Source organism: Bactrocera tryoni, chromosome 5, assembly GCF_016617805.1.
Source record: "Bactrocera tryoni isolate S06 chromosome 5, CSIRO_BtryS06_freeze2, whole genome shotgun sequence".
NCBI classification, from domain to species: domain Eukaryota; kingdom Metazoa; phylum Arthropoda; class Insecta; order Diptera; family Tephritidae; genus Bactrocera; species Bactrocera tryoni.
In genome coordinates this window covers 8,945,010-8,957,881 of record NC_052503.1, presented here as the reverse complement: position 1 = coordinate 8,957,881, position 12,872 = coordinate 8,945,010, and the positions used below count along the sequence as shown (strand labels likewise).

At 31.4% G+C, this 12,872-nt stretch overlaps 2 protein-coding genes across 5 annotated transcripts in view; one reads left to right on the top strand and one right to left on the bottom strand.

The window, feature by feature from the left end:
- Window positions 1–9,936, top strand: part of LOC120776903 (SCY1-like protein 2) — a 41,481-nt gene extending 31,545 nt beyond the window's left edge. For all 4 annotated transcript variants that reach the window (XM_040107972.1, XM_040107968.1, XM_040107970.1 and 1 more), the window contains one exon: window positions 7,219–9,936. In XM_040107972.1, the coding sequence (XP_039963906.1) occupies window positions 7,219–7,245 (27 nt within the window). In that variant the 3' untranslated portion in view covers window positions 7,246–9,936. The remainder of the gene's footprint in view (window positions 1–7,218) is intronic.
- A 682-nt stretch (window positions 9,937–10,618) lies between these two features.
- Window positions 10,619–12,536, bottom strand: LOC120776904. Its single transcript, XM_040107975.1, has 6 exons — window positions 12,411–12,536; window positions 12,272–12,355; window positions 12,016–12,206; window positions 11,753–11,963; window positions 11,600–11,693; window positions 10,619–11,428 (listed from the first exon to the last, which is right to left on the bottom strand). The coding sequence occupies exons 1-6, from the start codon at window positions 12,434–12,436 to the stop codon at window positions 11,267–11,269; spliced, it is 768 nt and encodes a 255-aa protein (XP_039963909.1). The 5' UTR covers window positions 12,437–12,536; the 3' UTR covers window positions 10,619–11,266.
- Window positions 12,537–12,872: the final 336 nt, after the last annotated feature.

Here is a 12,872-nt window from a genome sequence, read left to right as displayed (position 1 = left end):
TATCGCATATATATGTACACAAATACTTATACAAAAAGCCAATATTAAATGTTATTTACTTTAAAGTTTAAACATATCGAAAGCAAAATAATTAAAATTAATACCATAATTGTTTTTACTCTTACCCTTGATTTGTTGTAGTTCTTTAAGTATATACATATGTATTTAATAGCAGTACTAAATGTACATAAATAAATAGCAAAAAGCAAAATAACAACAAATTAACAAATATTCGTAATGCGTTCGACAAGAACCCTCCCAAGGAAGAACATGTTCCTTTAGTTTTTCACTCTCACACACTTTGTATATAGTAATATTGTTAGGTAAACATACTGTTATATATTGTATATTTTTAGCGTGCACTCAGTATTTGAAATCGGTACTTACGTAATCAAAAAAGTAATTGTGTCTATATTTTGTCTTAATATTCAATTAAATTTTAATTTATTATAAAGCGAACATGCATATATACAGTTATCACATAGAATATCGGTTAAATAATTGAATTTAGATTAGTTCGCTGGCTTAGTTTAATTTAGTGTTAGTGAATACATATATACCTTTATGTATGTATTTCCGTTTAGTAAGTAGCGCCTGCCCTGCGTTTGACTTTTGCCCCAGCAAGTACCGAATTTTGTATGATTTTCAGCTTTTTGCAGACACCCAACTGCCATCCTATTGAAAGATGTACAATTGTTGTTGCACGCGAATTTACAGAAAACACACTTTTCCATTTATAAGTCAGTTATTTTTGCATGCTTTTTCCGCACGGGGCTTAACCCCTTCTCCCTCTCACATACGCTCATACTTTTAAGAATTTCGGCGATGCATGTCACTCGAGTTACTATATATGTACATATATCTGGGTAATAAAATGTTGGAGCAGCATTTGCGAAAACTTTCTACCGACTTTTCACGTTTTTGATTGTTATGCATTATTTCTATTACTAACAACTGTCATTTATTAATCAATTTTTCATTTGAGAGGTTGTGCAAATAATAATTATCCAATTGATTTGTGACAAAGTTCTCATAAAATAAAAAAAAATGTTAACTCCTGTTGCATTGGACAGACCGACTGATAAACAGGCATGGCTAAATGACTCAGCTCATCATACTGACCATTTATATTGCTATGAGCAACAAATAGTAAGACTTTGTTCATAATTTTAAAATTCTTTACTTATTATTCAAAATCTATGTCATGCTCATACTCCTTAGCCCTAACACACTTGTGCCAACGTTTTTTCACTTTTAAAAATCAATTTTCGGAATAACCTTCAATACGTGTAACGATTCATGTTTAAGGGAACATCTCAGTGTGACCTTCCGAAAAATCGTGATTTGTTTTTAAGTTGAAATTAACTAATCGGTTCGATTTTTTTATAACTAAATACATTCATGACGAATACAAAATAATTTTTTATGTTTATTTATAGATTACATAATAGTTAAATAAATCTTTGAAATGGCACGTAAAAAAAGGTTCTGTACGATGTCCACGATTGCAGCCGCAATTTTGATCGAAAACAAAAGTTTCTAAAACATTATTAATCTGTAGGAAAGTTGCTATCGTGCTATAGAGAACTTGTTTTTTTTTTGAAATGACAAAATGGCGGCGATTCGAGCAAAACGAATTTGGCCCTCTTTTCGACAGTTTTTTGAAGAAAAAAATAGGAAGATTTGAAAAAATAAAGCATTCATAGCGCGATAGAGAATTACGTTAAAAATGTTCTCTCCAAATTGAAACTAGATATCTTCAAAACTCTTCCTTTGAGAGGAGAAACCGTTTTGAATACACCATTCTGAAAAAAAAAAATGCGAACGAGGCAGATGTCTTACTCCGTTCCCCACTCTGTTCTCTTTCTACAAGAAACGCTGTAGCGACCATAATAATTTTAATTTCGATTTCAAAATTTGAGAGAATGTTTATTACAGTGTATGCTATCCGATAATGCAAACGATCCCTTAAAGTCTTAAATTGACTTAAAACGGTTTCCCCAGGCCCATAATTCCGGTTCCTTTTTACAAATACAAACCCAGGTAGTCACAAAGCAATGTTTCACAGACGTTAACGCGACGCTGTTTTTCGAAAAAAATGAGTGGTTTCGGAACCAGTCGTGCTTTCACTTTTCTAGCCCCAAATGATCTTTCAAACTGATTTTCACTGATTTATCCAATATTCGAACAATGCCAGTAAGAACTCTGACTGTTAAACGTTGATTCTCACGCACCAATTCCTTTTTTTAATTGATGTGCTGATCCTAAGTTGATGTTGATGGTCGTCCTGGATATTGTCCCTAATTCCGTTTCCTTTGAATAATTTGTACCAACCAAAAACACTTGCTCCCGACAAATAATTTTCACCGAAGGCCTTTTCCAACATTCTGAAGATTTCGACACTAATGATTATTTTGATAGGACACTTGGTCCAGATGTAGGGTTATCATATTCCCTGATTTTGATATTCCCTGATTCCCACTCACATATCATTGATAGTATACCAAACTAGAAAAAAATTTCGAATAATGAGTTTTCGCGTGAAATTCAACTTAAAAAGTCCTACTATTTTTTGTTTACTTTTGTATACATATACACTTTATAGGGTCTCTGACGTTTCCTTCTAGGTGTTACAAAACTCGTACAAACTAAATTATCCTGTTCGCAATATAATGATTTAGCATACGTTTCAGAAATCGCGGCAACTTTTATTGCTGCATTTGGATCGATTTGCAATTGGCCAATATATGAAATTCGATCCTTGCTTCATATAAGTATGTACTTATAAGTGGATAAGTCAATCTCACAAAACGCTCTGCCTAAATCATTGGGCATAAGCTTTAGGTTGAGATCAAATCTTGCTAAGTAGGAGTCGTAACTCGATTACAGTATTCAGATAAGTAACATTCCTTAGTTCGGCAACTAAATAACGGTAGTCCAAGGAGCTGACTATTAGACTATAGGAGAAGGTATTGGATGAGTCGATTTAAAGTAGAATTGTGGGTACCTGCGTATCACGCCAAATGGAAAGAAAACCTTATTTGCACGATACTCAAAATCGTAATTATCCTAAGAGAAATGTTTTTGCATTCGCCAATTCGTACACCACACACGTTTATATTTTTTTTATGATAAATATTACATACACTCGTACATTAATGTATATCGTTTTCTGCTGCATGTACCAATAATTGCTATGGAATCCAGTTATATGTATTATTATGTGCGCATTTTACTTTCTGCCCATCTGACATTGCACAATGAAGAAAACAAATTTCCGCGATATTTTTATCTCGTCCCCGTTCGTTTGTGAAAGTCTATCGAATTGATGAGAAATGCATTGTACAAAATATTTAATTAATGCTAAGCCAATTTTTATCAGACAAAACATATGTATGTATGTATATATCACTAAATCGTTAAAAGCAAGTTTGCAAATATTTCAAAGGAATGTTTAAGGATATGATTGACTGACACTCACGGCCCAAAACACTGCACACGAACACATGATTTACAACCTGAATATACTAGATATTTATATACATATATATGTATGTATTCATATAGAGCGTAAGATATCTTTTCATACCTACAGCCATATACATATACATAGGCAAATACATTTGGATCATTACGTTATTTAAAGCTTAGACTTAGTGTAGTTTTACGAAACACATGAAACCGTTAATTACTGTAGTTATTTGTATGACATATGTACATATATTCTTGCATATACAACAATTAAAGTACAATAGCCTACTTAGAGAGATTAGTACCCATGAGGTATGTATAAGAGTTTCGGAAATTTTTCGTAACATTTATCATTGAATATAGATGTAAAGAATCTTCGCTAATCCCCGTTAACCTTAGATAGTTATATAGTTGTAGAATGGTAAAAAATCGAACTTAGAGTTATTTTTGTTATTTTAGTCTTCTTAACCTTGACGTGATCTAATACTCTCCCGTGCATCTATTTAAGTATTTATGTGTGCGTACGTATTACTGGTTATACTCATGTAAATATGTAGTTAATGCTATGGAAATTCGAAAATATTGAAGTTAACAAATTTTTATAATTATTACTAAAATACTTGCATACATATATTGCATTATAAATCCACAAAAAGACATTTATATTGTAAGTTGTTTCCATATCTCACTGTTGTTGTGGATGCTTTGCGAATGTAAATGTACGATTCTTCCCTTTGAGTATCACAAAACTGTATCTATTAATTATACTTACTTCTTTAAGGGGTTACATGAGTTTCCTCGGGTAAAAAATAGACTTTTTTGAACAATTTTTTTCTCATATAAAACATGAAATATTTTATTAGAATTTTTTATTGTTACAAACATACACTGTTAACAAAAAACTACTGAAATTTTTGGAGAGAAAAAAAAAACGCCATTTCCGGTGAGCCAACGCTAAAAAAAATGTGCCCGCGTTAGCAGGATAACTCCTTACAGGATGATCTAGAGTGAAAAATACGTAGGTAAAACCTTAACTTGGAACTTGGGTAAAGGAAAAAAAACTGAAAATCGCATTTTTAGGGAAAAAAAATTCTAAAAAATTAAAATTTCAGTCAAAATTTCGTGACATAATTTTTTCGATTGTCTGAAATATTTTCCTTTTTCGAAGCTATCGAACACAAAAAATGTCCTTACTTAAACTTAAAGTTGAAAAAAAAACTAACTTTGAGCAATCAGACCTCGAAGAGCACTATAATACACGCTTTTCAAAAATCGCAGTGTATTTAATATTTAAGTGTATATGTATGAATAAATACAGTGCAATGTCTGCAGCAACCAAGTTTGTGCGGTATCTCATTAACTTTGGAAACATCCTAGGCTCAACGCTTGAAAAATTCAAATCAAATCTTCTCAGGCATTATTCAACTTTCGGGCATATTTTTAATTATGGAAATGATTTTACAAATCCAAAAGCACCAATTGTATATATGTATGTAACTAACTTTTATATTTGGATAGAAGTTTTCTATGTTAAACTATATTAAACACCTCTACACCTACACTTGTGCACTCAGACATGCAAACTACTCTCTTAAGTGCCTTAGATGTGTCAAAACTTATTCATGTTATATAAAATCATTTCGATGTTCTTGATAATTGTGTCCCAATTAATTCCAAACACCCAATTAAATGCCTGCATCGGTATATACATATGTATAATTGTACATAAATATACGCACACACATGGCAAATATATGTATATATTTAAAAACGATTTACACACCGTGAGTTTCTCAAAAAGCTGAAAATTGTAAGCCCTTATTTGAAGACATCTGACCACCGACATACAGACATATGTACACATAATTTCGGGTAACACATAATTGAGCAAGCGATTTCTGGAAATGATCGATTTTACAAGCATTTCAAAATAGGACAGGCAATGTCTGCCAACTGGATTCACCTTAACTTGGTAGTATTGGTTGTTGGTGCGTGCATACGCGGTTAATTTCCCTCATGCAAATGCACAAATGTCGTATTCATTTTCATTATTTGCATATCTATTATTCATCCAAAACAAACATGCATTAACTCAAACACATTCACACGCATACCCAAAGCGAGACTTCCAATCTGCATTTCCCGGCCTCCGGTAGTTTTGATTTCATCAACAATTTAATTATTTCGTATGAATGTCGATACAATAATCTGCAAATATCGGCTCCATACTTTTCGCAGATGTAAGTATTATATTTATGAAGTACATAAGTATAAGCTCTGAAGGTTAGAAAATATGTACACACAGTAGGCTCTTTCTGAACTCAATTTTCTAAACACACTCAAGCAATATCACATTGAATCCATTATGGCTCAAAACGTTTCATTAGTTGCGATTCATATAAGCAATGGACCGGAAGCCTGGCTGGATCACATATCACATTTACATTGGATCACAATGTAATCACAAGGCCACATTTAGGAGTAACTCGTACCATCAGTAATCAACAATACAAATTTTAATAAAAGTTTTGTTCTTATATTTAAGTCAATTGTAATTGTAGTTACTCCACCAACACCCCTCCCCTCGATTTTGCATGATACTGATACAACTTCTCCGAAATCCTCTCACGTACGTGTGACGTACTTCCCCTAAAATACTTGTACGTGTTCTCTACTATAGTCTATGTATATTTGTATTTATTTATTAATTATTATTATTTTTTTGGTAATATATGTTAGAGTGAAACAGAATTAATTCTAGTTTGTACGTATGCAAATCATGTATGTATTAATTGATAGATCTAGCTAAAAATCTTTCTATATGTTTTGATCTTATTAATTTCACAACCAATGAGAATTTTGGTACTCATATTTGTCCTTCGCAAACCACGGAATTTTCAAAAACCGGTCTGGTGTTTCTGATATACCTTTCAAGAACAAGTTTGGAACAAGCAGTAATTTCAAAAAAAGGCGACTTGTATCTGTGATCAATTTTAAATAGACAATGTGAAGAAATTCCTTTTTTTCAATACTCCAACAGGGTGTATAACGTATTGCCGACATTTGAAATCTCGAAATTTAGCATACCGACAGTCAAAATACCGACCGGATCATAACCCCTAGTCAGTAGAATTAATTTTCTGTGCTTCGATAGGAATAAGGACGGGCAATAATAAAATATGTTTCACATGTCGGCATTTTGGTTTGTCGTCATTTTGATTTTTCGGTGTTCTGATTTGTCGGTATTTTGATGTGTCGGCATTTTGAACTTCGGTATTTTAAGTGTATGCTACTCCAACTCAAATTCTCGAACTTTAATTGAGCTAAATAAACAAAATTTTAAAATTTTTAAATCATTTTATTTATTGCAATTCGTTTCATATAAAATAAAACTTAGGAAGAAACTTATTTGTGATGTGTTTTCAGTCGCAGGTTTGATTTTTTTATTTCACTTTATATTTGTATGTGCGTAGGTGTACTAGTTGCTATATAATATAGAATACCGTAGACTAATAAAATCTCTAACTTCATTGTAAAACTGCCGAAACTACACTTAATATATGGTATAATTAAGTTATTATTGAATAAACAACATGGCCCCGTTACGATGCACACAGTTACACAAATCATGCTACTAAATGCAACGATCTTCCGGCTAGTCGCTCTACGTAATATTGGAAAAATATCACTACTAAACCATCCATACTTATTTCCTTTTTTTCGTTTGCTAATCTAACTCTTTTTCAGTACCAGCTTTTCTCCGGTCGAACTTAAGCAAATTTTTTTACAAGTCACAGCTATCGCAATCATTTTTAACTCACCTAGCATTCGTTTAGCAAAACGCGACTTGCAACTGCATCAAATTACAGCGCGCCGGGCCACAAACAAACTGCGGCGAAATGATGTATCTCTGAGCATGTGTACATTTTTAGAGAAAGCAACTGGGCAATGGGAACGCGTTAAAGTAACCGCGCAATATTACCAGCAGTTTTAAATATTCGTCATACTCACACCAGCTTAACACTCACACATTATATTTTACACAGCTATTTATTTCAATCACTTTTCAACACATATACAACTGTAGGTTCATCCGAAATAAGTTCGCACAGTGTCTAACACGAACGAATCACTTAAATAAGAAATGCAATAATAAATTTACACTCATATTTTCGAAATATGAAACAGCCTGTATGCTGTAAAACACCCGTACACCTCCCCTAAATGCAAATGCAATCATTTTAGAAACAAACATTACTTAGTAGTTGATAGCAACGAGTAGCATACTCGTATACTCTCGGTAGAGTCTGGAAATCTGGAAATACGATTGAATTTAGAAACTCCTATTTATTCTTATACTATTACCCGACATTTCCAGCATTTTTAGCATCTTAGCGTCTTTAGAAAACAATCACAGCCAACTATGGCATATGGTATTTATGTATTTAAGATGTTGATGTTCACATAAAGGAATCTCGATGTTTTAGTAGCGCCAAGTGTTGTAGGTGAAACGGAAAAAAGTTCCATTAACACTTTGCACACACATATAAGATATATGTATGTGTGTTGTAGGTGTATCAGTAGCTATACGTAGTGTTTACCTCAGTCGATAGTGACACGAGTCTCACACAAAAAAAAATCATCCTCAAATCTTTGCTGTTTACTTCTACACTATGCTAGCGGCCGGTTAACTGTAATTTTGTTTGACTAACTTGTAACTAAATAATGCAACTTTCGAATTTATTTGGAAAAAGCAGAGAATTTCGACAGACTTCCCACAAATGTGTTTAACATTCTTTGGCGTGCTAGCTACAACACATTAAACTTAGGATAAACCTGTTAGAATTGAAATGAAACTATATTCATGATTTTACAACTTAGAACAAGTATTTCAGTAATATATGTAAGTGTTTAGATGCTAACGGTTTATTATTTGTATGAGAAAAAAGAAACAAATAATTAACGGAACAGCAGTTCGCAGTAACGTCATCAAAAACACCACAACTACTACTACTGAGCTAAAGGTTGTTAATCCTCCGTAAAGGGCAGGTCCCTACCCAAACATGGATGCAGTTAGTTATAAATGAAATCCCGTTTAATACATATATGGCTTGCTTTATGTGTGAATGTTTGTGTCAGGTGCCGTTTACGGTACTTAAAAACAGATGCAATAATACAGAGACGATTTGTTGAATGTACTCACTTCTTAAATAGAATTAGTATACAACAACAAAAATGCACACTATGCGTAAAGAAACCTTCAAGAAGAATGCAACAAATACAAAAAGGTATAAAAATGTTATGAAATATTCAATTTGCTAGAAACAGCAAAAGAGAGAGGATTTATTGACATTGTTAAAATAGCGAAATGTTATTGCTGTTAGGGAATGCAAATAGAAGGAAAATAAATTACATATAACGATTGTTGGGATTTTTCGCGGACGCCGTGCGGTGATCGTAACACAAAACTGTATTTAATATTAGATATTATATAAATCGTATTCATATACGGATACTCTGTCAATTTTACAGCACTCAAATGAAATGTCCAAAGAATAAGAATAAGAAAACATACTCTAAATATACATACATATATACATACATACAACTAATGAGAACTGTATTTCCAAAGTTATAAGAAATAAATGAACGTTTGAGAATAACATTTATATTTTATGGATTGTTCAAGAGTGTATACACATTATTAGATAAATATATATATATAGTTACTTCTTATCAAAGTACCTAATTATTACGTTATTATATGTATATCTATTTGTACAATTCGTGTATCTAAAAGACAATCAATATATTTCCACGTATAAGGCGAAAAAACATGTAACGTAACTTAAACAATATGCTAAGCTCAATGTGGAAACGACCAACTGTATTTTCAAATTTCGAATAACAAGTGCTGCTACATTCTTCACTTCAGAAATACATAGAAACTTTCAATACTTTAGTTGAACTCATACGCGAATGCTTGAACCGTTTCCACATTGAACTAAGTAGATACTCTATAAATTTTAGTATATACCTGCCTATATGAATACACTAATACTTCGTATTATAGAAAATCTCTCAAAAGTCCATTTTTACTCTAAAACGCGTCAGACACGTAAATTCTTTTACAGGGATTGCCTAGCTTTTGCGTATGCAATCACATCTACTGGTTGAACTTGCACATTTAGAATTAGAATGCTTGTAGGTTCACACCACCGATCCTAACAATATTATATGTGAATCTGATAATCAAAAATTATATAAAAACACACTTACATACATTTTTTTAATATGCTTATGTATGTTTTTTGAAAGTGCAAAGTCGAAATAATTAATATTTATATAATATTTTTTATCAAATGCAAATTCACGAAAATATACAATTTTCTTTATAAATCAAGCATACGAAATATAAACACCCGTCTGCTCTTTTTGATAATCAAGTCCAAAATAAAAAGAAAATCTAAGAGAAATTCACATAGAGCATGGCTGCAGCTCTGCAGTTTCAACCAAAACAAAGAAAACTTGTATGCACACTTTCGGCTATTCATAATTAAATGCAAGTGTTTCTTGAACAGAAACCACAAAATCATTTGTTTCGTGTGTATGGCATACAATTTGTTAAGGCGAATATCGATTTTCTGAATTAACTTTTATATATGTTTTCCATTAAATATATATAAAAAAGGGTGTATTTGTTTCAGTCCATTAATTGCACTTAAATTAAACATAAAAAGGGGAAAGCAAAAGCTCAAAAAACGACTGAATTCGAATTAATTAGTTAACTAATTTGCATATAAAAACATATACATAATCAATTATATTATATACTAATTTTAGTAACCAAAAATAATTTGCCACAGTTAGGACAATTGCCAAATATATTGTGGAATAACATAATAACGTATGTATATTTTATAAGCAGTTCGATTATTTTTACAAACTATAAACTTTAGTGTAATTACATATACACATACATATAATAGATATAAAATGGTAATGTAATTTGTGTACTATGTATATTTTAATTAGTGTTTTACGACAAACAAGAGTCGACACAGATGCAAATATACTCCTCAAGCAGGAGAAATTAGTTGTTTAATTCATATAGTTTGTAAAATTACCTTATTGAAATGTTGACAAATTTTTTTTAAATAAGTGTATACATATTATTTCACTAATTCATGTAATTCAACGCGTGTTTAGTCGGAAATCACATAATTGTTCATACTGAAACTATAGAGTCTACAATTTCATAGAAGATAGTGAAGTATAAAATCCTTGAAAGAGTCTTTCAAACTAGGAGTTACCTCAAATCAATCAATTTGAATGTGTTTTAAAATTCAACTTTATTTGTACACAGGTGATAAGGGAAATAAGTTTTCATGGCATTTGTTTAAAAACTGCTTAAATCATTTTGGAAGAAAGCTGCAAGACATAAACATCTAAACGGCTGCAAAATGAACAACTATGATTACGGTATCAATATTATTTAATAGTTTTCGATATTTCTAAAGTATACTTTTAAAAATGAGTGTGTTTAGAAAGGGAGTTGATTCTCGTAAGAAGAAATAAAGAAACCAATTATTACAAATATATTTATGCATACAAATTTATGTCAACTCTTTTAAAGTACTGAATAATATTTGAATGTGTAATAAATGTGACCAGAAAATGTATAAACCAGACTTTCAATATATTTTATTACAATAAGTGGAAGGCAAACAGTTTCAACATACAGAATTTGTAAAAAATAATATAAAATTAATTTTTTGTGATTACAACTACATGTTTATTTTCGGTGAAAATTCAAATCATCGCCGAGGCATAAAGGATCTATGCTACTTTTTTCGTTTTGTGCGCAGAATGGAAGTTCCTTATAAGACTGTAATTTCTGGTTAATGCGACCTGTTTCGCTATCACCGCCTTCCGTATTGGCTTCACCGACTAAAATCTGTAAATATGTTGCAAGGGTTAAATTAATTGAGAGCTTTTAAACTAATTAAAAAAATTGCAAATAATGACACTTGTTTTAATGTAAATATACACATAAACATTAAATACATCTATTTAATTATATTAATAAAAAAGATCTATGAAATTTTCTTATAAAAGCGTATGTTACCTCAAATTCGTTTGCCAAAAATTCTGCACTCTTCGCATCCAAATTTGGCTGAGGCAATCCCATTAATGCATTTCCTAGAAATTTGTAAACAGCTCTGCAAATAAAGAGATTTTAATGATTGATTATTTAATAAGCCGTAACAAAATCAATTACTTTAGGTCCACGCCGTCTAACTCTTTAGGTTCAGGAAAGTCTTCATTATTCGCAATAGCATTGATTACTAAAGCAGGCTCATACACACATAATTCTGGCAAATTCCACTTTTTAAATAATTTAAGCCATGATTCCATGTTGGAAAAGCTCAGAGAATCACATTCTTCGTGCACATTTTCTTGCGCCATTTGTATGCGCTGATTCATATATTCTGTCAATAAAGAGGCTATATTTTAATTTTTACATATTTTAAAATAACATACCTAACACAGAATTCTTATTAAATTTTGATGCTGCTATCACTTCGTCGACGCTACGCGAGCTGCAACCATTTTCTACCAAATGGTTTAAAACTTTCTTTTTCATATAACCATAAACATGAATCTTCTCAGTGGACACTCTCTTCTTCACGGGTTTCTCTGACTTTTGGTCAGTATTTTGCCACTCGGTATGCCTTTAAGAAAAATAAGACAAATTAAGCTTATAGGTGGGATAAACTGTTGTAGTTGTGAACATTACCCTTTGTTACTTTTTATGCTTTCCACCGGTGCGTCTTCAGTACTATGTAAAAGCCGCTCAAAACTCTCGTCGGGTGATTGATTTCTGCACAGGTAGATTTGTATTGTTTTCGCACTATTTTATTTTCAATAAAACTTACGTTTTAGTTTCAATTGGCTCATCCATTTTCTCTATTTGTAGTTAATCCATTCAATACAAGAAAATTTGCTTCAGATAAATTCGACTTATGTTTACTATGAACAGAGAACGTATAATTATATATTATACGTTCTCTGCTATGAATGTTATTTTGGGGATCAGCTGTTTTATTTGGAATGGATGGGAATGAAACACGATGCTGCCATATTAAAACGTGTTGTCATCTGAATGAATAAACCAAAAACGAAACGGAAGGTGATTAGACTGACCTTAAATTATTTTTAAATGGATTAATATATAAGAATAAAGAAATAATTTAAATAATGAATATTAAAAAATTAAATTTAAACAATATTTCAAGGTAAATTAAGTATGTTCAAAACGGAAATTAATATATGTATATAAATTTAAAACAAATTATATTAGGTATTAAATTAAAAAGAAAATTCATAATTTTATTTAA